At 35.4% G+C, this 23,418-nt stretch overlaps 1 protein-coding gene across 22 annotated transcripts in view; it reads left to right on the top strand.

Moving 5' to 3' along the window:
• The window catches only part of LOC120634697 (ryanodine receptor), a 128,337-nt gene that overhangs the window by 94,483 nt on the left and 10,436 nt on the right, over nucleotides 1-23,418 (top strand). For 7 of the 22 annotated variants that reach the window (XM_039905466.1, XM_039905457.1, XM_039905459.1 and 4 more), the window contains 25 exons: nucleotides 237-381; nucleotides 803-915; nucleotides 1,204-1,275; nucleotides 1,905-2,063; nucleotides 2,592-2,819; nucleotides 3,297-3,409; nucleotides 4,644-4,737; nucleotides 4,987-5,115; nucleotides 5,954-6,088; nucleotides 7,149-7,328; nucleotides 7,831-7,951; nucleotides 9,064-9,174; nucleotides 9,594-9,721; nucleotides 9,975-10,105; nucleotides 10,274-10,434; nucleotides 11,267-11,468; nucleotides 11,866-12,027; nucleotides 12,453-12,609; nucleotides 13,114-13,316; nucleotides 13,706-13,909; nucleotides 16,450-16,535; nucleotides 19,594-19,693; nucleotides 21,030-21,161; nucleotides 21,660-21,753; nucleotides 22,589-22,744. In XM_039905466.1, coding sequence (XP_039761400.1) covers nucleotides 237-381; nucleotides 803-915; nucleotides 1,204-1,275; nucleotides 1,905-2,063; nucleotides 2,592-2,819; nucleotides 3,297-3,409; nucleotides 4,644-4,737; nucleotides 4,987-5,115; nucleotides 5,954-6,088; nucleotides 7,149-7,328; nucleotides 7,831-7,951; nucleotides 9,064-9,174; nucleotides 9,594-9,721; nucleotides 9,975-10,105; nucleotides 10,274-10,434; nucleotides 11,267-11,468; nucleotides 11,866-12,027; nucleotides 12,453-12,609; nucleotides 13,114-13,316; nucleotides 13,706-13,909; nucleotides 16,450-16,535; nucleotides 19,594-19,693; nucleotides 21,030-21,161; nucleotides 21,660-21,753; nucleotides 22,589-22,744 — 3,516 coding nt within the window. Of the gene's footprint in view, nucleotides 1-236; nucleotides 382-802; nucleotides 916-1,203; nucleotides 1,276-1,904; nucleotides 2,064-2,558; nucleotides 2,820-3,296; nucleotides 3,410-4,099; nucleotides 4,210-4,643; nucleotides 4,738-4,986; nucleotides 5,116-5,953; nucleotides 6,089-6,201; nucleotides 6,223-7,148; nucleotides 7,329-7,830; nucleotides 7,952-9,063; nucleotides 9,175-9,593; nucleotides 9,722-9,974; nucleotides 10,106-10,273; nucleotides 10,435-11,266; nucleotides 11,469-11,865; nucleotides 12,028-12,452; nucleotides 12,610-13,113; nucleotides 13,317-13,705; nucleotides 13,910-16,449; nucleotides 16,584-19,593; nucleotides 19,694-21,029; nucleotides 21,162-21,659; nucleotides 21,754-22,588; nucleotides 22,745-23,418 lie in introns of all 22 variants that reach the window. The other 15 variants (XM_039905456.1, XM_039905463.1, XM_039905452.1 and 12 more) reach the window with 8 other exon arrangements.

Raw genomic sequence — 23,418 nt, 5'->3', positions numbered from 1 at the left:
ATTTATTTTATTATTTATAAAAAATAAAAAAAAAAAATAAAAAAAATTGCATTACAAATAAAAACCAAACTCAATAATTATCAGGACAATAAATCATAATGTGTTGCAACACAGAAAGGCTGATTAATTAATTTTTCATACACTTAAATTCAATGCACCGATATTATAATTGCACGTAATATAGATTAATGCACTCTATATTAGGGGCAACTCAGTGTCGTTATTTTTTGTTTTAGTCATCAACAGATGATACGTCACAAGTAGAATCACAGATACAAGAGGATTGGCAACTATTAGTTCGTGATATTTACTCCTTCTACCCACTTCTTATAAAGTACGTTGATCTGCAAAGAAACCATTGGCTCCGGAACAATGTGCCAGGTACGTCCTTGTGATTGTTGTTCAGCTTCTATACTATTATCTATTATATAAACCACGCCAAAAAGTTTTTCTTTTAGGAAAATTGCTGGATTTCAGTTCAATCATTTTCAACAAACGCAATGATCAAAATGTAATATTCAATGCCACTTAAATAGTTATTTAAGTGGAATTGAATATTACAATTTGTAGTTATTTCTTTAGGTTTTTGGTTGGCTATAATAAAATCGTTACGTAGCGATGAAGGCACCACAAGTTTTCCCTCTTATAAAAAAAACTTACTTACTTAAATTTTTTTTTTTTTTAGTTGTGTACAAAACCATTGAAAAGCTTATTCATCAATTAGTTTCATGCTATGGAGATGCTAATAAATAAGATTATCAATATTACATGTCTGTAAATTTGTATTTGTTCCAAAATTTAGAGGCAGAAGAACTGTATAATCATGTGGCGGAAATATTTAATATTTGGTCCAAGAGTCAGTACTTCCTCAAAGAAGAGCAAAACTTCATATCTGCGAACGAAATCGACAATATGGTATGTAAAATGTACTTCTATACTTTCTGTTGTTTATGTTTTTATCATATCATATGTATACCATTCTTTATTATTGACTGTGCTAAGGTGAATGATCTCAATATATGTTCTTCATTACTATTTTTCCCCAAACATAGAATACACGTTAAATTTTCACGATTCAGCAAATTACATTAACCAGACTGGTGGTTAAGCGTGTGGTAAATTTTGAGTGCAGAAAATGTTGTCTAGAACAGATGTAAGGTAATATGATTCGCCTAAAGTTCCGTTTTTTTTTGTTACGCCTAGGTGTTGATTATGCCTACTGCGACTCGAAGAGTTACCACCGTTGTTGATGGGACACCACAAGGTGGAGGAAAGGTAAAGTGTCCAGTTGATTTCTAGCACTTATGTGTAGGGCAGAACTTTTAAAGTTTTCAGTAGTGGCAATCTAATCAAAATTGGGGATAATAATTTCTTGATTACTGAACAACTGAAAATATAGAGTATGAAACTGTGGTTTCTCTATAAAAATATATGAATGCCTTTAATCATTATTTTTGGATTCCTTGCGTGAGCGTTGCTTGGGTGATTGACCGCTCGTGTTCGATCTAGCACTTATCACTGCAACTATGTGTGCAACGTGTGCTCTCTAAGTTGTGCTCACCCTTTAGTGGTAATTAATGATAATATCTAAGGTAATCACGGACTTACCTGTGGCAGTACCACATCTTAGTGCATTTTGCTAGCGGCACAGAGAAGGGGGGGTGGCATGTTTAAAATATGTGACTACAGTGTCAGACAGCGTCTCGATACTTGAAAATTACTCAACTTAGCGTACAAATTAAAAAAAAAAATTATAGGAGGTTACAGCGTTTTTACATTTGGTTGTATAAGTCATAGTAATGCATGTGAATACGGGTTGTTACCTATACTAAATGTTAGACATTCATAAAAATCTTGCCATCCAAGTATTAAGTCTCTTAACTGATCTTGAGCAAATATTACAGAAAAAGAAGAAGCACCGTGACAAGAAACGTGATAAGGACAAGGAGGTACAAGCTTCACTAATGGTTGCCTGTCTCAAGAGACTTTTGCCAGTCGGTCTCAATCTATTTGCCGGAAGAGAGCAGGAATTAGTGCAGCACTGTAAAGATCGCTTCTTGAAGGTGAGCTTTCTGAAACATGTTTTTACCCACATTTATTACAAAATACTTAAATAATGTTGTTGTTTGAATACTTAAACAATGTTTCTATTATAATTTTCTATAATGTTAGATTAATATGATTATGAGGTTAAGATTACAACACAACTGCTATTTGTGCACACATTATATGACTTTTATCTCCCTATTGTTGTAAATAGTTTAGTTTCCTATATAACGTCGAAAGTACACTTCCCGATTTTTGTGTTTCCGGAAGAATTTTTTATATAATTTTTTGGGACTATTTATAGAAAATTCTGGTAAAAAATGTGCTCGTAAAAAGAATCCCTATGTTTTATAACCAATATGAGCCAAGCCTTCATATAACAAACTTGATTATTCATTTCCCGTGCCATATATATTGACATTTATTTATTGTTTTGTTGAATTTAAGTGTATCTTGTGTTTCTTTTCCTAGCATGCTCAACATATGTATAAACTTTATTTAATGTTCAACAGAATGAGTTTTTATCACGAAATACTTTAACACAGAAAATGTCCGAACAAGACGTAGCAGAATTCGCCAAAACACAACTAACGCTACCTGACAAGATTGATCCAGCTGACGAAATGTCTTGGCAACATTATCTGTACAGCAAGTTAGGTTCGAAGAGTAAAACAACAGTCACCGTTGAGACTTCCGAAAACAAAGCCAAGATTATAGATGACACGGTAGAAAGGATTGTGGCGATGAGCAAAGTGTTGTTTGGACTGCATATGGTAAGTTCTGAAAGCTTCGCTTATGCACTGGAAGAAAATTATCAGCGGTTTCGTTTAGATAGATATCTCCCACTGTTAGTTTGTTTTCTCATTTTTTTTTCAAATCAGTACTACGTAAGCGATGCAAAGCACGTTGCTTACCCATTTAAAAAAAAAAGTATGATTGGCAATTTACTTTATCCAGCTAAAATAGATTTTATTACTAATTTACAAATCAGAAATGAAAATAGATTGAACAATTGTGAGAAATTCCAAAGATTTGATTTTTAATCGATCGAATAAGTACATAGATCGATCTACATAAATAAAAGTTTTTTTTTTATTTTAAAGTAAATAATACTTTTGTTTAATTTAAGACGATACCATATATCATATTTTTATGTCGGTCACTTAGAAAACTTTTGCAATCACACTCATGTTTATTTCAAAATCAGCAACATTTGCCAGCCGATTATGATTTAATTTTGAAACATCTAGATCGACCACCCACAACAAATGAGTAAGAACGTGTACCGTTCTGTCGTGTCGATACAACGCAAGCGCGCTGTAATCGCCTGCTTCAGGCAGACTTCGCTACATTCCTTGCCAAGGTTGTTTGACTGCTGTGTCTGCGTTTTTTGACATCTGTGTGAACATTAATTTTTTAAGACTTTTCTAACAACAAATTTAAATTTATCTCCCTTTTCCTCGTCCCCAACAATTTATTCAGAATAGAAAAAACTAACTGCATCTATTCAGCGGCCATTTAAGATACGATTGCCTCCAATGACAGATCCAATGGCTATATTTCTACATTATTCCAGCTTGAATAGTTTGGACCCACACTTTTATGAGCTGACCCTTCATTTTTTATTTACCAATAATTTATTGTATGTTACTGTAAACTGAGTCGTAGTTAATTATTGTAAGTACAAAAAAAATACTAAAGTTTATCTTAAGTATTAAAATAACCCTCCCGTTGTGAGAGGTATTTAGTCCAGCAGTGGACTGTTGAAGGCTTTTGATGATGATGATCATCAGAATGATGAATGGCAAATATTCCCTTTCCAATAAATTTTATATTCAACAAAAAAGCGGTTTTTTTTTTACAATAGAAAAGCGGAACAGACTAATATTTTAAATAGAATTGATAAATATTGATAATAAACCAATAACAAGAGTGTTTTAAAATTTTACTTAATTTTATTTACACCTAAAATTACTAGACGCTGTGTGTAGTGTTTTGGACGTGGTTTGAACTAACATTGTAAGTGATATGCATGCTGCATTGGATTAACAAGGCAACAAAACCCAAACAACGTCCGAATAACTGGAAGAGAATACTATGCGCTGCGCGGAAAAGAGCAGCAATTGCTTGTTTGAGGTCTACGCACCTTTATAAAATCAGTCGGTAAGATGCCTTGTATGGAATGGTAAATCAACTATAAAACATAAGAAACACAATCCAAAATATACAAGTATAGAAAAGTCAGACTATCAAAACAGAAGATGCAAAAGCAGACAAATTAGTCTTATATCGACTAGGCAAAATTTAACGCGCAACAAGAACTACAACGTTGCACAGCATAATATGTTGTATAAACAACAAATGTTATTAGATGTAGATATGACGCGGAACCGTATCCGTAGTGTAGTGTGCAGTGTGCTTAGATTAATCTCAAATCAACCCTCATTCCTCTGGCGACATCTTGTCGACAACTGATCATACATGGACAGACAATCAGTATAATGCTGTGAAGCATGTCGCGCTTCTATTGCCTAGTGGATACAAGATTTTAATATTAACTTTTTAGTAGACCCAGTCTGATATCGATAATTTCACAGACATCGAGTATGTAACATCTTCGCGCGAACATACTACGAGTTATGGTTAGAAGAAGAAAATATTGGCCAAGAAGTCATGATCGAAGATCTTACGGTAAGTTAAGAAAAACCATTATTATTTCAGTACACTGGGGTATTTAATATCAATCGATCTTTTTTCTTATTCTTCTTCGTCTTCTCAAGAAGACAATTAGAAGACTTTTATTCAATCAACCTGAACTGTATTTTATCTTTGTGTGACGAAATTAGCAGAATTTCGTTCCACTATTGTATTGGAAATCCACTTCAGTAAGATTTATTTTTGGTCATTTTATGTCGGGTATGTAGAATGTCATTTTTGCAGCAATCGTTCGAGGATGCTGAACTGAAGAAGAGTGATTTGGTGGAGGAAGAAGGCAAACCGGATCCACTCACACAGCTGGTTACCACATTCTGTCGGGGCGCTATGACTGAACGATCTGGGGCGCTGCAGGTAAAATTGTATTGTAAACTTTAGACCAGGGGTTCCCAACATTATCATGTCAGCTACGCACTTGCAACTAACCCACTCCCATTCCTAGCTATTATTAGCTATACTAGACGCTAAATATAACATCCTTATTATGTAATTTAATAAAACCATAATAAATAAAAATAATAAAAAAAAATATTAATTTTAACAAATCGTTCAGCAAAGAATCAAGAAAAAATAAAACCCTATCAATAAGATATCTGAGCTTGTTGGTCTCCACACAATTTTTCAAAATTTGGGGCAAGCAGTGGCACCTATTTTTTAAAGTACAGAAGGGAGGTTTTGTGGTGAACCTTTGTACTTTCCACGATTGTCCTGGGCTCCACGGCGCCCAGGTTTGGAAGCTCTGCCTTAAACAATAACAAGACACTAAACTAGATATTTACAAGGCCAGTCACATCATTATTATTAGCCCGTTAACGTTCCTTTACTGGGCACAAACTTTCGTTCCCATGGGAGTTAGGAGTCCTATAGGATGGTTTTAGAGCATAAACTCAGCACGCTACTATTGAAGTTGTTGGTGGTTGCCTTCAAGAATTATTATCACATTAAGTAGTAACCAGGACCGGTTTACCGTAATCTTCGAGGCATAAAGATGGACACCGCAAAACTTCTAACTTTGGATTGGTACTTATTATATTTAAAGAAAAACCAAATCCATCCACCACATAATACCAAATCTTTTGCCCAACACCGAAATTTTACCAAAACTCATGATCGATATTTGAATATGTTAACCACTCAACCAACTAGGCAGCTGGAGTTTGGACATACATGTTACTTCCTTTAAATTATACAGGAAGATCCACTATACATGTCGTACGCGCATATAATAGCGAAGTCTTGCGGGGAAGAAGAAGAGGAAGGCGGGGAAGAAGAAGAAGAAGGTGGAGAACCAGAAGGTGGGGAAGAAGAAGGTCGTGCGAGCATACACGTAAGCATAAACCATCTCTCTTTAAATTATTGGAAATCTTATACATTTGTTAAAATTATAATAATAAATTTGACATATTATAAAAACAAAAACAACTTTATTGTTACACGCAGAAAACTATGGACACATTTATGGTATGTATGGTACGAAAATTTAAACGTCAACAATCTTTAGGTAATTTATTGACTCGTATTTTGCCTATTTCGATAACTTTATTTATATGTTATTAAAAATTAAAAATCTTGGCTCAGTATTTAAAATAGGCTTCAAAATTGACTTGAATAGTGGAAAATTTGCTTTTGTAGATTGTCATTGTGATTAGTCGGTGCTTTGTAATATTGTAATTAACGCTACAACGATTATTATTATTTGTCTGAAAGTATTCTACCTGAAATGATGATTTCAGAAACGCTGCGATTCTTAGTTAATACGGCTTGATAAATATTTTTTTTTTTTGCTCAGTCTCGTACATCGTTCCAGAACATAGATTCATTTTATTTTTTGATACTGCTGTAATTTTGTGTACAACAATCATTAAGGTTTCGTTAACAAAACCGATCGATCGACTAATACCTACTTAGTTACAACATTAAAACTCAAAAATTTGTCACGAGGAATTTTTGCTTTAAACACATATAGTTGATTCTGTACAACATTTATTGTGTTACGAACTGGTATTACAACCTTGAGTTAAGTTGTTTTTTCTGTAATGGTGGAGTGACCTAAGGCTTATATTAATAAGTGATTAGCATTAAGGGTAGTAGTGTGGTTTTAAATATAATCTTAATTAAACCAAATCCACACAAATTATAATTGTACTATCAAATGCAACCAAAAAATCCAATTGGACTGATAGCTCAAACAAACAAAAGAATACAAAATCTTCGGCTGTTATCATTAGTATGAATGCTGTATCCTATATTAGAAGATCGATGACACAACCATTTAACAAAATTAAGGTTATAACTTATTATGCTTTAAATGTCACTCTAGGAACAAGAAATAAAGCCATTTAACAAAAATAAGATTACAAGATATAATGCTTTTAATGTAACCCCAGGAACAAGAAATGGAGAAGCAAAAGCTGTTGTTCCACCAAAAGCGACTGGCAAACCGCGGTGTAGCTGAAATGGTGTTGCTTCACATATCGGCCTCAAAGGGATTGCCAAGTGACATGGTCATGAAGACCTTGCAGCTCGGCATCTCTATATTAAGAGGCGGAAATATTGATATACAGATGGTAAGGAAATCTTTGCATTATTTTGTAACTTGGTTAATTATTAATTCAAGATTCCATAAAATCATTAATTTTAAGTTAGGAAATTATTTTAACTGCCACAAGTTGGTGGTGCAAATGATCTTTAAGAGATTTTTTTAAGTAAATTTATTTGAAATGTCGCTTGCGTGACTGCAATTATCATATTTATTGAAGCTACGTATTAGAAGAACACGAACCTATATCAAATAATCAATATTATCTAAAATCAGTTTGTATTTCTCATCATGGCACATTTTCACACTTTTCCCAAGCCTTCTCCAAAGTCTATACCAGTGCACTGCTGGACTGAAGGCCTTTCCTAGCGGAAGGGTTTGCCCATAATCACCAAGCTGGGCAAAAGGTTTGTGATCGCAGAAGTAGAACAGCGGACGCTGCCGACCCGTTCTCCGTTATGTTCTCTTTTAACCATAGTTACATTTTATATTTAAGCTTATTTTAAATGTTTCATTCTCTCCCTCAACAGGGTATGTTAAATCATCTGAAAGACAAAAAAGACGTCGGTTTCTTCACATCAATAGCCGGTCTGATGAACTCTTGTTCAGTCCTCGATTTGGACGCCTTTGAAAGGAACACCAAAGCTGAAGGTTCGTACTATTTCTACTATGATATTAAATATGTCATAATAGAAATAGCATTTGTAGCAAAATTAGCATTTTGAGAAGCTTTATATGCCTGCGTTTATGTTCAAATATTTATAAAATTCATTTAAACCTATTGCCTATTGGTAGAAGTTTAACACAATATAAATACTGCCGTACGATGAATACTTCTTCTACTTCAGGGTTGGCCTCTTTGGCCGCTATATTTCAACATCTATGTTAGCGATATAATGTGTGGTTAGTATGGGTATACTTATATATAGTATACGTTAGTATACTGTAAGTATACTTGTACTTAGATTGATAACCTAAAGTCAATTTATTTATTTCGCTTTGACAACACTTTGATTTATTCTGGTCTTGTTTCTTCAAAGACTACATTCCAAAACCGTAAGTAAGGCAAGGCAGGATAGCAAATCAAAATATCGATGTCATACTCGATGTAAATAATTCTGACTTGTTTATATTAAATTATTGTCGCCATAAAATTGCTAGAAGACTTAACTGTTATTCTTTTATATATATTTTTTAGAATTTGTATTTTGTATTAATTTTGTACAGATAAATCTTAATATGCAAAAGTTTCCAACTGTTTGCTCTTCGATCTTAATGCTAAAATAAATTAATCAACATAATGAAGCAGATTCAGGAGTCATAACTCGCCTTGCCTTACCTTTCTTATTTTAACAAGATTATATTTTTATATTATTTCCGATATGATTGTGCCGTGCTGTTACATGGACTATAATAAGCACACAATAGTGTATACACTTATTATCTACATTTCACATGGTAATTAGTTTTATTTCAATAAGACCATTGGGAGGAAAAATTAAAATTGATTTTTACTACACCTGCTTAATGCTTATATAAGCTCATGACGAAGCTATCTCAGCTTGGTCATGAGCTTATATAATATAATAAATAGTAACATTAGGTCCTCGTAGTAATGATGATCAAATTAACACTAACGGTACCTAGTCTAGTTAATGGTGTACTTATTGTATATAGTACCATATTTATTAATACATGCGCATATACAGCCCGTATATAAACCTACGTCATGTAAATTTTATTTAAATAATACTTTCTTATAGGTCTTGGAGTAGGTCTTGAAGGAGCAGCCGGTGAGAAGAACATGCACGATGCAGAATTTACATGCGCTTTGTTCCGGTTTATACAACTGACTTGTGAAGGCCACAACTTGGGTAACTTTGTCTTAAATTGGAAATTTATAAAAAATATTAATTGGTCTAAAAATCGAACTTTAAAATCGAACTTTAGTGTGCACACTTGTGCTTTAAAAGTTACTTCTTCGTCGAGAAACACCATAGATTGTTTACCTATCTGATGCTGATATCGTTAAAATGAGTCAGTTCATACAGGCCTATACTGGCGACAGTTTATGACTCTATCCAAATTTGTCCTTCAAGATTGTTATACCCAGATTTTGAGGTCAATTTGATACCTCTTGGCATTGTGGACAAATCAACGGGCATACAACAATGTGATATAGATTAACCTTTATGCGTTTAGATTTACATTATGAGGAAAACCTCTATAAATAATGCTACTGACTGTCGCAAAGTCGTAACTTAAGGTTTTATTAGTTACATTTCTATTTCAGAATGGCAAAACTATCTTCGTACCCAAGCCGGAAACACAACTACAGTAAATGTAGTCATCTGTACAGTCGATTATTTGCTGAGGCTGCAAGAATCTATCATGGACTTTTACTGGCATTATTCGAGCAAGGTACACAATAATAAAATCCTAGTCTCAGATCTGTATAAGTTAGGATAATCCCACTTCTGATTCGGGTAGAAATTTTTTTATTTGTTTGTGTGCTTTATTCTCGTTGCTCATATTATTGTGGAACGCATCACTGAATGTTCAAAAATTTGTCAAAGTATTTAACGAACGAAATGCAGAAACAATGAAAGTCCGTTAATTTAAAATATGAATGTAAGTATATATATTAATACATTTTTTAAATAATGATTACCAGGAACTCATCGATCCAGCGGGTAAAGCGAACTTCTTTAAAGCCATTGGAGTTGCATCTCAAGTATTTAATACGCTTACTGAAGTAATACAAGGGCCTTGTACACAGAATCAACAGGCGTTGGCTCATTCCAGGTATACCATATATACATTTTCCACTATAAACATGTGTTCCTTGTCTTTCATTAATTTATATATTCTAGGTATAATAGCCAGGCTTTCTTTCTTTCTACCAATCTAGCATCCGCACTTTATCGTCCTGGATGTTTGGATCCGATTCGCAACATTTATTTCTTATTCCAGATTGTGGGACGCGGTGGGCGGTTTCCTGTTCCTTTTCTCGCACATGCAGGACAAATTGTCCAAGCACTCGTCACAAGTCGACTTGCTGAAGGAACTACTCAACTTGCAGAAGGACATGATTACTATGATGCTGTCTATGCTTGAAGGAAATGTTGTCAATGGTAGGTCATTACGTCGGAAAGAATACACTCGTATATCAAATGGGACGTTTCCGTACTTTCCTTACCGATGGATTTTGGACACTAATTCTTTCTTCGTAGGTACAATCAGTAAAATATACATCTGCAGCTTTGCCCATATCTTTAAAACATTTTAAAACCTGTTTATAGGTGATACCTATGTAATCCAAAAACTGCAAATAATTCAAATCGATGCAGTAGTCTCTTAGGAAAAAGAAAACAGTAATAGATATTTACTGTCCTTAAGTAAGAACCTGCCCAGGAGTCATACAAACGTATCTAATTTATAATCTTCGATCTGGTTGAGCAATTCCGACACAAACTTATAGCAGGCATAAACAAAAATGATAAGACTTAAAGAAAGTTATATTGTTATTCCTTAAACGCACATACCTTTGAAAAGTTAGAGGTGCGAGATTCGAACTCGGCCCTCCGAAAGTGAAGACGAAATCTTACCCTACTGTCACTGACTCTAATACGTGTACAAACTGAATTCATAGACAAAGTCCTTTGTAAAGGCGTATTAACATAGGTCATCATTTATTGTCATCATCATCACTTTTACCGATTGACGTCCATTGCTGGACATAGGACTTCTGCAGGGAGTACCAAATTCTGCGGTCCTGGACCGCTTGTTTCCAGCGGTGCAGGACCGCAGAATCCGCCATCACGGCTTACCCACCGGGCGAACACCGCTTACTGAATTAATGAAACTTAATCCAAAAATATTATTTTATCATCCCCGCGATTCTGAGCAACTTCCTCTTCTCAGTAGAAACGTTTTTTTTAATCACAATTTTTTTTTATTTCTCAGGCACAATCGGTAAACAGATGGTAGACACCTTAGTAGAATCCGCATCGAACGTAGAACTGATTCTCAAATACTTCGACATGTTCCTCAAACTGAAGGACCTGACTTCAAGTGCCAGTTTCAAGGAAATTGACGCTAATAGCGACGGCTGGGTTCTGCCTAAAGACTTCAAGGAGAAGATGGAACAACAAAAGAGTTATACGCCGTAAGTTATTGTTTAACTAAATCTCTTTGTCTCCTCGTCAAAATAAAAATATTTTTATAGCTGCAGATTTAAAATTAAGCACTATTACAGAAGATGGATTCATAATTTCGCCGTTGCAGTAAAAAATATTTGTAACCTAAATATTCCTGTCTTCAGGACCTTAAAAAATTATATCGGGGACCTCATGTACTTTAAGAATGAGGTTGACGAGTAACAACTTGGTTTGTTCTCTTACTTCTTCTTCTCCTTTCTCATTAGGAAATAACTGCTTTTGTGCATGAGACACAATTATTATCAAACATCAAAATAAATTCTAGAATACGTACAAACCGCCAAGCTAAAACTGAACTGAGTTTTGAACCCGATATAATACATGTATTCTTCTGTTTTATTTTAGTGAGGAGATAGAATTCCTTCTAGCGTGCTGCGAAACGAATCACGACGGCAAACTGGACTACCTCGGCTTCTGCGACAGATTCCACGAGCCCGCCAAAGAAATTGGTTTCAATCTTGCTGTGCTGCTTACCAATCTTTCGGAGCATATGCCTAATGAACCCAGGTGAAATTTACCTCTCAACTGAAATAGTTTCAACTATGAAATAGTGTCAACTATTAAATAGTCTCAGTGTTAACACTGAAAAGTTTTCTTCTGGGAATCTCAGAATTATAAATTAAATGCAATACGCTGTTTTAAACAAATCGTGCTGTTATAATCCAGCCACTGAAAAAGCTTTCCTACCTGACAGTTGGCCATATAAAACCAAAAATGAATGAAAGATACGTCGTCCATTTAATCATGTCCTGCCAGAAATAAATTAATTTAAAGGAATTAACTATAGAAATACTGATTGAATTTTTTTTTGTTCTGTGTCTTCTGTTTCTCTGTCCTACTAATTTCAAGCTCCCATATATTGGCTCTTCTGAAGGTTCTCAATCAAGACTAAAGTATCTAATGCCGGTGGCTCTTAAAAATGCTTTGTTTAGACTTGCTCGGTTCCTGGAGACTGCGGGATCCGTGCTGAACTACTTCGAACCATTCCTGGGTCGTATCGAGATCATGGGTGGCTCCAAGAGGATCGAGCGCGTATACTTCGAGATCAAGGAGTCCAATATTGAGCAGTGGGAGAAACCGCAGATTAAGGTTAGTCTAATTTATTTTTCGGTAGCATAAATAAAATATTCAGCAGGAACACAAAATTAATAGATATAATGAATTAAAACAGCTGCAAAACAACATTACATCTTTTTGTTCTAATTGTGAAAACTTAAATGCGTGGTGAGTATATAGTGTAACACTATGCATTTCTGTTATCATGCATAGAATTAGGAACTTCGAGGTAGTTTGTTTACAAGACCAACCTAAAAATTTTGCAAATTATAGACCTCAAAGTTTAACTTATCACGACCACATTATCTCATCTTAATAACTTGATCAGACTCAACCGGGAAATAGTTTCCTTCAAGCGCCAGACTACCTGCACAAACACTTTGATTAGATGAGACGAATATTCAGACTTAGTTGTTGCGATTTGTTATAAGTCTTTAAATCTAAATATTACGTAAAATGAAATTCGTCAAGTTTGCCTTTTGTTAGTGATGCTACTCATGTCCTTTAGGTCATTAAATTATCTTACTGTCGTCGCAGGAATCCAAACGCGCGTTCTTCTACAGCATAGTAACAGAGGGAGGTGATAAAGAGAAGCTCGAAGCTTTTGTCAACTTCTGCGAGGACGCCATCTTTGAAATGACACACGCTTCTGGTCTGATGGCAGCGTCAGAAGAATCCGCTGGTGGTCCGAAGAATAGGGAGGCTTACCATGTTTATATGGGCGATGATGAAGAGGAGAGGTCAGTCATATCATATATTTTTCTTTATCCCTCCTCTTTATTTCGTCTCGAGCTACACACGTAAATGCTGGATCTTTAAAGCTTTGTTCTTTGTTAGCAAAATATGTTCATTGTATTTATATTGTAATAGTTCATTGTATTAGAAGAAGTTAGTGTTCATTGGCTGCTATGACGATGATCAGTGATAAAACAGACTGAGGTGGAGTTGCGCTAACTTGAAAAATGTATGTACAGATTTATATATAAACCCGAATTTGAAATTTTTATTAAATTCCAAATTTGAATCTAACTGGGCTAGGAATCAAACGAGAAATCCAGCTCGCAAATATGAATCAAAAACTCTCACCAATGCGTCAAATACGCGACTAATAAGTTTTCTTCATTTCCAGGGCCGGCAAGGACCCATTCCGTCGTGGCTTCCAATCTGTCAAAGACGGCATCTCCACAGCATTCTCGTCTCTATCTCCTTCTAGCATAAAGCAGAAAATCGCAGACCTACAACAGATGCCGCCTGCGGAACTCTTCATCGGCTTCTTCAAAATGTTCTTTTATCTCTTCTACTATCTAGGTTACGGTGCTGTTGTTGTTATCAGGTGAGTTCTTGTTGTTGTAGTATAACAGATAGTGGTTAAAATCTGTGTATGATACACATGGACAATTTGGTTTGTGCAACTTGTACAGGAACACAAAGCAATGACGCGACGACCGACAAAGTTAATTTTAAAATGTATGAGAATCTAGAGAAAACAACGCCGACAAGGCAATAAAAAAAAGCAAAAGCAAAGACAAGACAATTCGTCCTACTTTTCAATAAACAGCAATGAAAAGATTGTTTACATTGCGAGACAAATTATTAAAAAAATAGTGTAGAACAACGCCTGTTTATTCCCGACTGATCTTTTTGTGTAAATTTCCTTGGTCAGCCATTGTTGGGTACCACTCGAAATAATCAAAATACTATGTCTCATTTCACGCAACGTAATGGCGCACAGTCATTGGTAAATTGCATCAATTGTTTTATAATGTTACGTGAATGCATTTTTTGGTCATACACACTTTATTTTTTTTCTTTTTCTATAATTTTCTCACAATTTTCCTAGGTCTTAATCTACGGCTTCTAATGTTATAGTGTACGTTGAAAGTAAAACGAGGTAGATAAGTTGCACGTCAAAGCTTGGCTAATTAACCAACCTGGCATCAATCATGCGGCGCTAACCAAAGTGACGAGTCGTGTTGACAGTGGTCCATAAAACTAGCAAAAAAATGTTTTCTGTAACAAAAACTATTCGCACTTATTTAATGTTCATGATTTTTAGACCCATTGTAACGCATAAAAAGTACACATTTGCTAACTATATATGAGGGCAAGTAATATGTAGACTAACTTTGTACATTTATCATTACTTATTTACCAATGTTTTTAGGGATGTATCAGCGAATTTAAGCGTAATCTATCTACTTTTTTTTACCTTCAACATTTTTTTTTTAACTTTAACTCCTATATTGCTTTAAGTGTATTTTAAACTATCACTGTCTGAAGCTATGACTTTAGTCTAATTCAAATGACCACAGTTCGAAATCTGTGACAGTCTTCTTATTTTATTTACCATTTTTCACTACCACTGCACCGTAAATAATCAAATCTGTAAGCCCCGTGCTATATCAAATACCAAAGCTTTATTTCTTTTTTAGTGTATTAGAATTTAAAGATGTTGCTTAGTCGTGAATTATCTATGGCATTGAAGTCTGTACTACCACAGTATTAAGACGAGATACAGTAGTTCGACTCCTTTGATCTATTAGTAAATGCCGACATCGTCTACACAGAGAAGCCGCAGTGAATCGCCCCTCACCGTCCCGCATTTAACGCACAATTGAACTGTATAGACGGTTTCGCCAGACCTCTATATGACTTACTCTGTGATACAACTATGTGTGTACAGTGGCGTGCATAAATGGTCAGGGTAAATGTTCAGTACGAGTTATAAATACTTAAGGGTAGGCTTTTATAACGCTTACAATGCCGATCCTTAATTTTTTTACAACTAGTACTGGATTACCTCTATGCACGCCACTGTATGTATTATTTCAACATTATCAAATATCAGATCCGTGTGTAGGTAGGTGTGCTTTGTTTGGTATTAGAATTAGCAATTAGTCTGTGTTCAGATTCAGATGCGTTCCGAATTAACGCATTGTTTTAAAAATGTTCTAGTCATGTAATTTGCACTCCTTATAGAACTAGCTGTTGTCCGCGTTCTTTGTCTGCGCTTATTAGGGGTTTATATATTATATTTAGGGGTGGGAACAGTTTGTTTTTTTTGGGATAAAAAGTAGCCTGTGTTGCTTTTTCTTTTCGAGTATAACTATAGCAAAAATCCAATTGATTAGTGGATTAGTGAGAGCGTGAAGGAATGACAAACAAACAAACACACTTTCGCATTTATAATATAGTCAGTGCCGTCCACAGGGTTTTTGACCAGGTTATGCATAAAGAAGGAAGATGCCATATAAGGAAAAAACTTATGAGTTATACAAAAATTTTAGGGTAGGCAGAGCTTTTGCGCATGTATGAAGTGTACGCCACTGAATATAGTAAGGATGGTGAAAGTTGGTTAAACAACGGTATATTTGCTCTGTAAAAGGGTTCGTTGGCTGATATAACCTTAAACCCCTCTGTATATATAATAAATAGCTTTGTCTATGATACTTAAACATTACTTTATACAGGTTATAAATCTGTAATAGACATTTCTGTAATTTACGTCCCCCTTACATGAGTGTGCTAGAAAGGCAGCTGCCAGAGAGGAGTGGCGACGAATAGTCAAGCGTGCCACAACCCTTAAGTGACGACCACGACCGCTCTGACAAGAGCGAACCGACTGAGAAGAAGAATGAGAAGAAATTCTATATACTGACATTACACTGAGAAACCAAATACATGTTGCCCTGCCCTGTTTCCAAACCGATACACAATACAACGATACCGATACAACGCACGATACAGACGTTGTTCGCGCGCTGTTGCCGATGTTACATACAGAGTAGAAAAGTATAGAGTGTATCCATTTAAAATATTGAAGTTCTTAGTTTTAATGCAAACAGATATTCTATGTGATATTCTATAACGCAGGTACATCTTCGGCGTGCTCCTTGGCTTAATGCGCGGCCCGGTGACGGATGAACCGCCCCCGGAGCCGACCGAAGAGGAGAAAATCGGTCAGTTGAAGCTCTCGCTCCTACACTCGCACAGATCACTCATACAAAGTAAGGACACCTGTTATATTAAGTGTGGGGCATAAAAACCGCTTCGCCCATGCGTTCAGTCACTGGTTCTTTGAATAGGCACCAAATTCAGCCCGACCATCTGCGACTACTTCCTTTCTTACCTTCTCGCACAAACCAATCAACACCTCAATATGAATGAATGAATGAATACACTTTTATTGTACACCAAAGAAAAAAAAGTAGTTACAGAGATATAAATACATATCAAGAGAGTACAATTTGGTGGCATTATCGCTACACATTCAATATGTATTACATTAAAGCAAATAAATACAATGTGTAAATGAAAACTGTATTATTACTTTACAGGCTTTAGAGGCCATTTATTAACCGTCTCTGGGACTTATCTGTGAAAACAAAACGCTAATAATAATGAGTCAACCACTGCCATAGTTTTTACTGAAAAGAATCAGATTCCCATTTTTTTTTCTTTATTGTCGGTGGGAAAGCCTTACGTCTACTTCTGGGCTCTGTTCTTTTGGGCAGACAGAGGTTATGTGGGACTCGTTTATCCGAACTAAAAACCACCACGGCATGGACATCTCGTTGTATTTAGTAGACATCCGGGGAACTTGTTGTATACTTAAATACAGCCGTCAGCCATCACATGCAAAATCAAAATCAAGTGACTCTTGTCACTTATTTAATCTTTTATAAAGACACGCGTAGGTACTATGCGCTCATCGGTCTTTTATCTTCAATACGGTTGTCATTAGTAAACACTTAAAATGTTTTGAATTAGTTTGTATGGAAAAATAAATATGCTTATTTTGATGTACAAGGCGATTCCTTATGAAATATACTTAAGCCCCCTTCAACAGTATTACCTAATTCGGTTACACGTTGTATATTCTATTCTCTTCTGTTTTAAACGCTATAATATATCATTGAAAAGGGAGTCATGTCTAACCCTGAGAACAATCACACACGTGAAGCCAAAAGCAGTCATGAATTCATGACACAAGTCGTAACGCACTTCACCTACGGCTGCACCTTCTATTTATTGGCATACACGGCTTAACCATCGCCCCAGGCGGTTAGCTATATTGCTAAATTAAATAATTATGGATATGCGATGAAACAATTGTAATTTAGCGTTATGTGAAGTAAGCTTATCTATAAAACAGCCAAAAAAAATATATCTTGTCTGTTGTATGGGAGCGTCCATAAATATTTATTTTATTCTGTTATTTAGTTAAGTAAGTTATAACAGCAATGTTATAACTTACTTAGTTACTTCCACAGTTAAACATAAAGATCTCAGTGACTGAACGCATATTTAAGGACTACCAAACTAAATCGCCAAAGCAGGTTTAACAAAATTTTATTAATAATTGGATATAATTTTTTTTTTCAAAATTTTAATACATATTGGTTAAAAATTAACACTTTAATACTTATTTAACATAATCTGCTTTTGGATTAACAGGTAAGGTGTAATTTACATTTCGCACTACACGTACAGAACAATTCTATTCTACTAGCGGACCCGGCAGGCTAGGCGTGCGGCAGCGCCATCTACCGGATCCATGTGCCTTTTCAAACCATCTAAAAACTAATTGAAATATACACACAAAATTTCATGAAAATCGGTCCAGCAATTTAAGGGGAGTAACATTTCAAACAAACGTACACAAGAATTATAATATTAAGTTGAAAAAAAGGAAGTATACTTTTTTTTACACCAAGAAACACATAACAACAACTCCTACTAAAATAATTAGTTTGTTGCATATAAATCTCTACAGTAAATTAACAGTTCTAAAAGTAGTGCTGTGCTATCCTTTTCAAAATGTTTGCTGTGGAGAAGGATAACTCTATTTTTAACTCTGTCAATGGTACCAATTCTGTTTTATACAAAGCACAAAAAAAAATTACAGGTCTAAAAGGAATTCTATGTTTTTTTAAATAGTATGCTGTGGTAAATAATAGCACTATTTTTAAAACTGTCACTGGTGCTAATTCTATATTATATACCAATATTGAAATTTAACTAAATTGACAGTTCTAAACGTAGTGCTATCCTTTTCAAAACGTTTGCCGTAGACAAGAATGGCACGATTTTTAACCCTGCCATTAGTGCCATTACCGTTGTACGTAAGTCTCCAAAGTAAACTAAATTGACAGAACTAAAAGTAATGCCATACTAGTTATTTGCTCTGCAAAAGCTAAAAAAAAAAATTAAAAAATTTAAACATGTCAATTATTTAATTATGTTTAGAAGTGTATGCAGGGACACCAAAATTGGCACAATTAATTTGTTGGCCTTTAAAATAAGCCACAATAACGTAAGTTTAATTGTAAAAATAAATAAACGTACTTTTTAGGTAGGTATAAAATACTTACCAAAAAAAAACACTTTATTATTAAGACAATTTTGTTGTTTGTTTGTTAAGTTTTGTGTTTATTAAGTTTATAGACCTACTATTGATTCATGTTTTGATATTAAGTTCTGAGAAATAAGTGATGTGTTTTAACAGTGCACTTTATAAGTACATTACATTACAGTTTTAAAATATGTATCCTGTTCATGCCATAGTTCGCGGTAGAATATATCCTAAATACAGTTATAACTAGTTAGGAGTCAGATACTCACCCACATCATGGCCAAATTAGGACTTTTTACCTGAATCTATTCAAATATTTGTGGGTCATAGTAAACCTTGTTTTTTATACATATATATATAAATAAATAAATAAAATAAAAATAAACTCAGAAAGCAGGGTCGCTGCCCACTGCGCCAGTCGCCCGTTAAAATCGTAATATGGTTAGCATTCCAAATACAATATAAGAGGTTAAAAGTAGATAGAGGCTGATCATTTATTAAGCTACATGAGACTGCAATTACATCGGCAAACAGGTCCTTTAGATCGCAGCACATCATTGCAATAGTGGCTGGCTGGCTGAAACAAGGACGGTAGTAGTACTTCCCCGGACAATCTGTCACAAAAAGTTTTAAGTTTGCTTAAAAATATTTCAACTTCCCAGGTCCTGTACGACATCTGCCAGCGTTACCAGCTGCTGACGATACAGGACAAATGCAGGTGTCTGCATTCGGACTGGATATCACTAAAGAAGACAATGGCCAGTACGTTTTCTTTTAATATATTACAAGTTAGCCCTTGGCAATCTCACCTGGTAAGTTCGATGCAGACTTAGTTCTTAATTTCAACAATCATCTAATATACAGAAGGTTGTATTACGTATTGGGCTTTAATACAATATTATGTTATCTGCCCCGAACACGCCTGCCCCGCGCGATTAATGCACATGGCTGCATGCCGGACTGACGAAGATCACATCTTTTTTGTAACACATTCCTCTAACCGGTTTCTACGCGGTTTCAAACCAGTAAATCGCCTGGTGGCATATCCTTGTCGCTGGGGTGACGGCCAGTGCAGAAGCTGATAGGCTAGATCCGCGTAAATTCAGAAATATTAAATTCAGAAACATAAATTTCTCCTACAAGATTATTGAACCCAGAACCTCCTTAATATAATATCGCAGATACTTTAAATCGATAGCCCTGAAATAAAGCAATTGGAAAACTCCTGGTTTAGACAAGGTCCAATAAAAGCAACAGTCAAACGTTGTGTGTCATACTTGCACACACCCAATCACGACGCTTCTTCTAGCTCAAACATACCTTGTGATTGGTCGTTAATTGCACAGCACCTTAGATGTGAGCTGAACGCAATATTAACGCTCACAAGAAAATAACCCCGTTAATACAAAACACGTATTATGTAAGATACATTTTTGGGACTAAAATAAAAAAAATGGTTCTACACGTCAGAGCTGGACTGCTGGAGTTGGGATTAACAAACCCAAGAGCTGGCGTTTGTTAATCCCAACGGTAAAAGTGTAATAATTCAAATAGGCAACAGGCATACGGCTTAGGTTGGTTGTTACGTTATATTTGTTTATGTGTAGCCCTTAGAGGGCTAAAGAAAAGGCAGACGTTAGGCAAATAGTTATATAATACATTAAATACCATAATAACAAACTACATTCAAAAGAAGCCCGGATTTACTGAACAATATACACTTTCGTGTATAATTTTCGTTAAAAATAACCAAATCTTAAAAACGGTGTAACTACGCAGCGGCATTTAGTTGGTAAACAGATTATCAAGGACAACGTTAAACCATAAAAGTCTCCGACGGAAAATGGATAACCTTGATTTAATTTATTTATTTATTTATTCATAAGACACACCAGCAATTAATTGTAACTACATTCATAAAAAAAAATGTATGTTAGAATTACAAATTCTGTCTAGTGTCATTACAATAATCAATTATAGGTGTATACAGCATTATCGTTGTTAACTCCGGTCACAGTTAAAAAAAAAAAAACAACTAAAATTATTAAAAATAATAATGTAATTATTTTAGGTATTTAGTATTTTTTTATCTCTCCAGGATACAGGTAAAACCGCACGAATCACCGAGCACTTCCACTCCATCATCAGGCGAAGAAGCGGAAGCTTCTCCGGACGAGAGCACGGAACATTCTGAAGAACAGCAACCGCCTTCTTTAATAGACCTTTTGGGGTAAGACATTTAATAATATGCAGGAGTACGTCTAGGAAACGGTGATAGCCCAATGAGTAGGAGCTCGACTTCACTTTTTGGGGGCAGAGTTCGAATCCCAGAACCCTAAAATTTCTATGTTATGTGCATTTTAAGTAATTAAAATATCATTTGCTTCAACGGTGAAGGAAAACATCGTGAGGAACCTGCATGCATGAGAGTTCTCCATGATGTTCTCAAAGGCGTGTGGAGTCCACCAATCCGCACTGGGCCAGTGGGTGGGCTATGCCCTTAACCCCTTCTCATTGTGGGAGGAGACCCGTGCCCTGTAGTGGGCCGGCAATGGGTCAATATGTTGAATTATTTTGGGTTCATATTAATGTACTTATTTGTGTGGATCATTTTTTATGTGACGTGGTAAATATTATTGATGTTTTAAAGTATCCTACCGAAGCTTGGGCTCGCACAGCTTATCAAAAAATTTAATGAACATTAATTGTATGTATTGTTTTATTACAGAGGTGAGCAAGCAAAGAAACAGGCTCAAGAACGCATGGAAGCTCAGGCTATACAACAAGCCGCTATGTCCTCTATCGAAGCTGAAAGCAAAAAGGTTTGCTACAATTGATATCTATCTCCTTAAGTTTTAACGATGCAAGATTTTATTAAAGCTGTTTCTGTGAAAGTTCTCATTTATATAGGAAGTTATCAGCTATCCCCAACGGATTGGGCTGATATTTTAAACACACGTTTGGTGTAGATGACAGTTCATAGTATAAAAGTGAAATCATTGTAATTCCCAATTATTTTTATGCATCCCCATGATTAGGTTGGACAGCCGATTGGCGCAGTTTGTAGCGATCATTCTTTCTGAGGCCGTGGGTTCGATTCACACAAATGGAAAATATTTGTGTGATGAACATGAAATTTTTGAAGATTTGTGTGATGTGTGATATTCATAAAAAAATATTCATCAGTTATCTTAGTACCCATAACACAAGCTACGCTTACTTTGGGGCTAGATGGCGATGTGTGTATGGTAGAAATATATGTATTTATTTTATAACGTAGGTACACTAAAATTAGTAGCAGTCAATTAGTAGTAGTGTAGCGAGGGTTTTAGGGGCGCCCAAAACTAAGGCAACTTTAACCCTGAGTACTCTAATTTCCATACCTCGCAAGAAAAAACAATCAAGTTTTGGAATTTCGGGCGCCACTATAAATTCCAAGCAAACGAGGGATTTTATTTATTTATTCCGATCCCCGGGCGTCTAAGAAAGCCAACATGCCATGGTTGTTATTAGTTTGTGTATACCCCATTTCGAGGGGGAGAGTCCCACATAATCTCCGTCCTGGCCAAGGGGTCGGAGGAAGCCTCAGAGCTTTTCCACCACGCCAAAAAAAGGGTAACAAATGTTAAGGTTTATAATTTTTTTTGTTATTTACAGGCAGTCCAAGGCCCCGCCCCATCAGCGTTATCACAAGTGGATCTATCGCAATACACGCGCCGTGCCGTGTCCTTCCTCGCTAGGAACTTCTACAACTTGAAGTATGTGGCGTTGGTACTCGCTTTCTGCATCAACTTTGTGCTTCTGTTTTATAAGGTAAGTCCTATTGGTTATTACGGTTTTAAACAAGTCCAGTGGGAACCTTTTGTTTTCAAGGATAAAAAGCCAAATTCAAATTCAAATTCAAAATTTCTTTATTCATTTAGGCCTATCACAGGCACTTATGAAGCGTTCATACATATTTGTTTACATAATTGTAACGGGATGGTGATAACTTCGTTCGCCAACTTAAATCTAAAGCTACGAGGATTCCAAACGCGCCCTGGTCTAAGAAGAGCCCACAACAAACTTAGCCGGGTAAATTTATTTTTTTGTTATCACCATCTTCCAGTTAATTTATATTATGCTATATTAGTATATTTAAAAAAAAAAAAAATTTAGTGTACCTACGTTATAAAATGTAGGTACACTAAAATTAGTAACAGTAAATTAATATTAGTGTAGCGAGGGTTTTAGGGGCGCCCAAAACTAAGGCAAATTTAACCCTGATTACTCTTATTTCCATACCTCGCAAGGAAAAACAATCAAGTTTTGGAATTTCGGGCGCCACGATAAATCCCAAGCAAATGAGGGATTTTAGAGTAACTCCCGAGCGTAGCAAGGATGTTGCATCTAGAATCCTAAGTGTAGCGTTTTAGCGTAGGTTTTAGGGGCGCCCAAAACTATGGCAACTGTAACCCTGAGTTGAATACTTTTCACACCACCCTTTG

The sequence above is a fragment of the Pararge aegeria genome, chromosome 25 (assembly GCF_905163445.1).
Source record: "Pararge aegeria chromosome 25, ilParAegt1.1, whole genome shotgun sequence".
Taxonomy (NCBI): Eukaryota; Metazoa; Arthropoda; class Insecta; order Lepidoptera; family Nymphalidae; genus Pararge; species Pararge aegeria.
The sequence above is the reverse complement of the archived record's forward strand: the minus strand, read 5'-3'. Positions and strand labels throughout refer to the sequence as shown.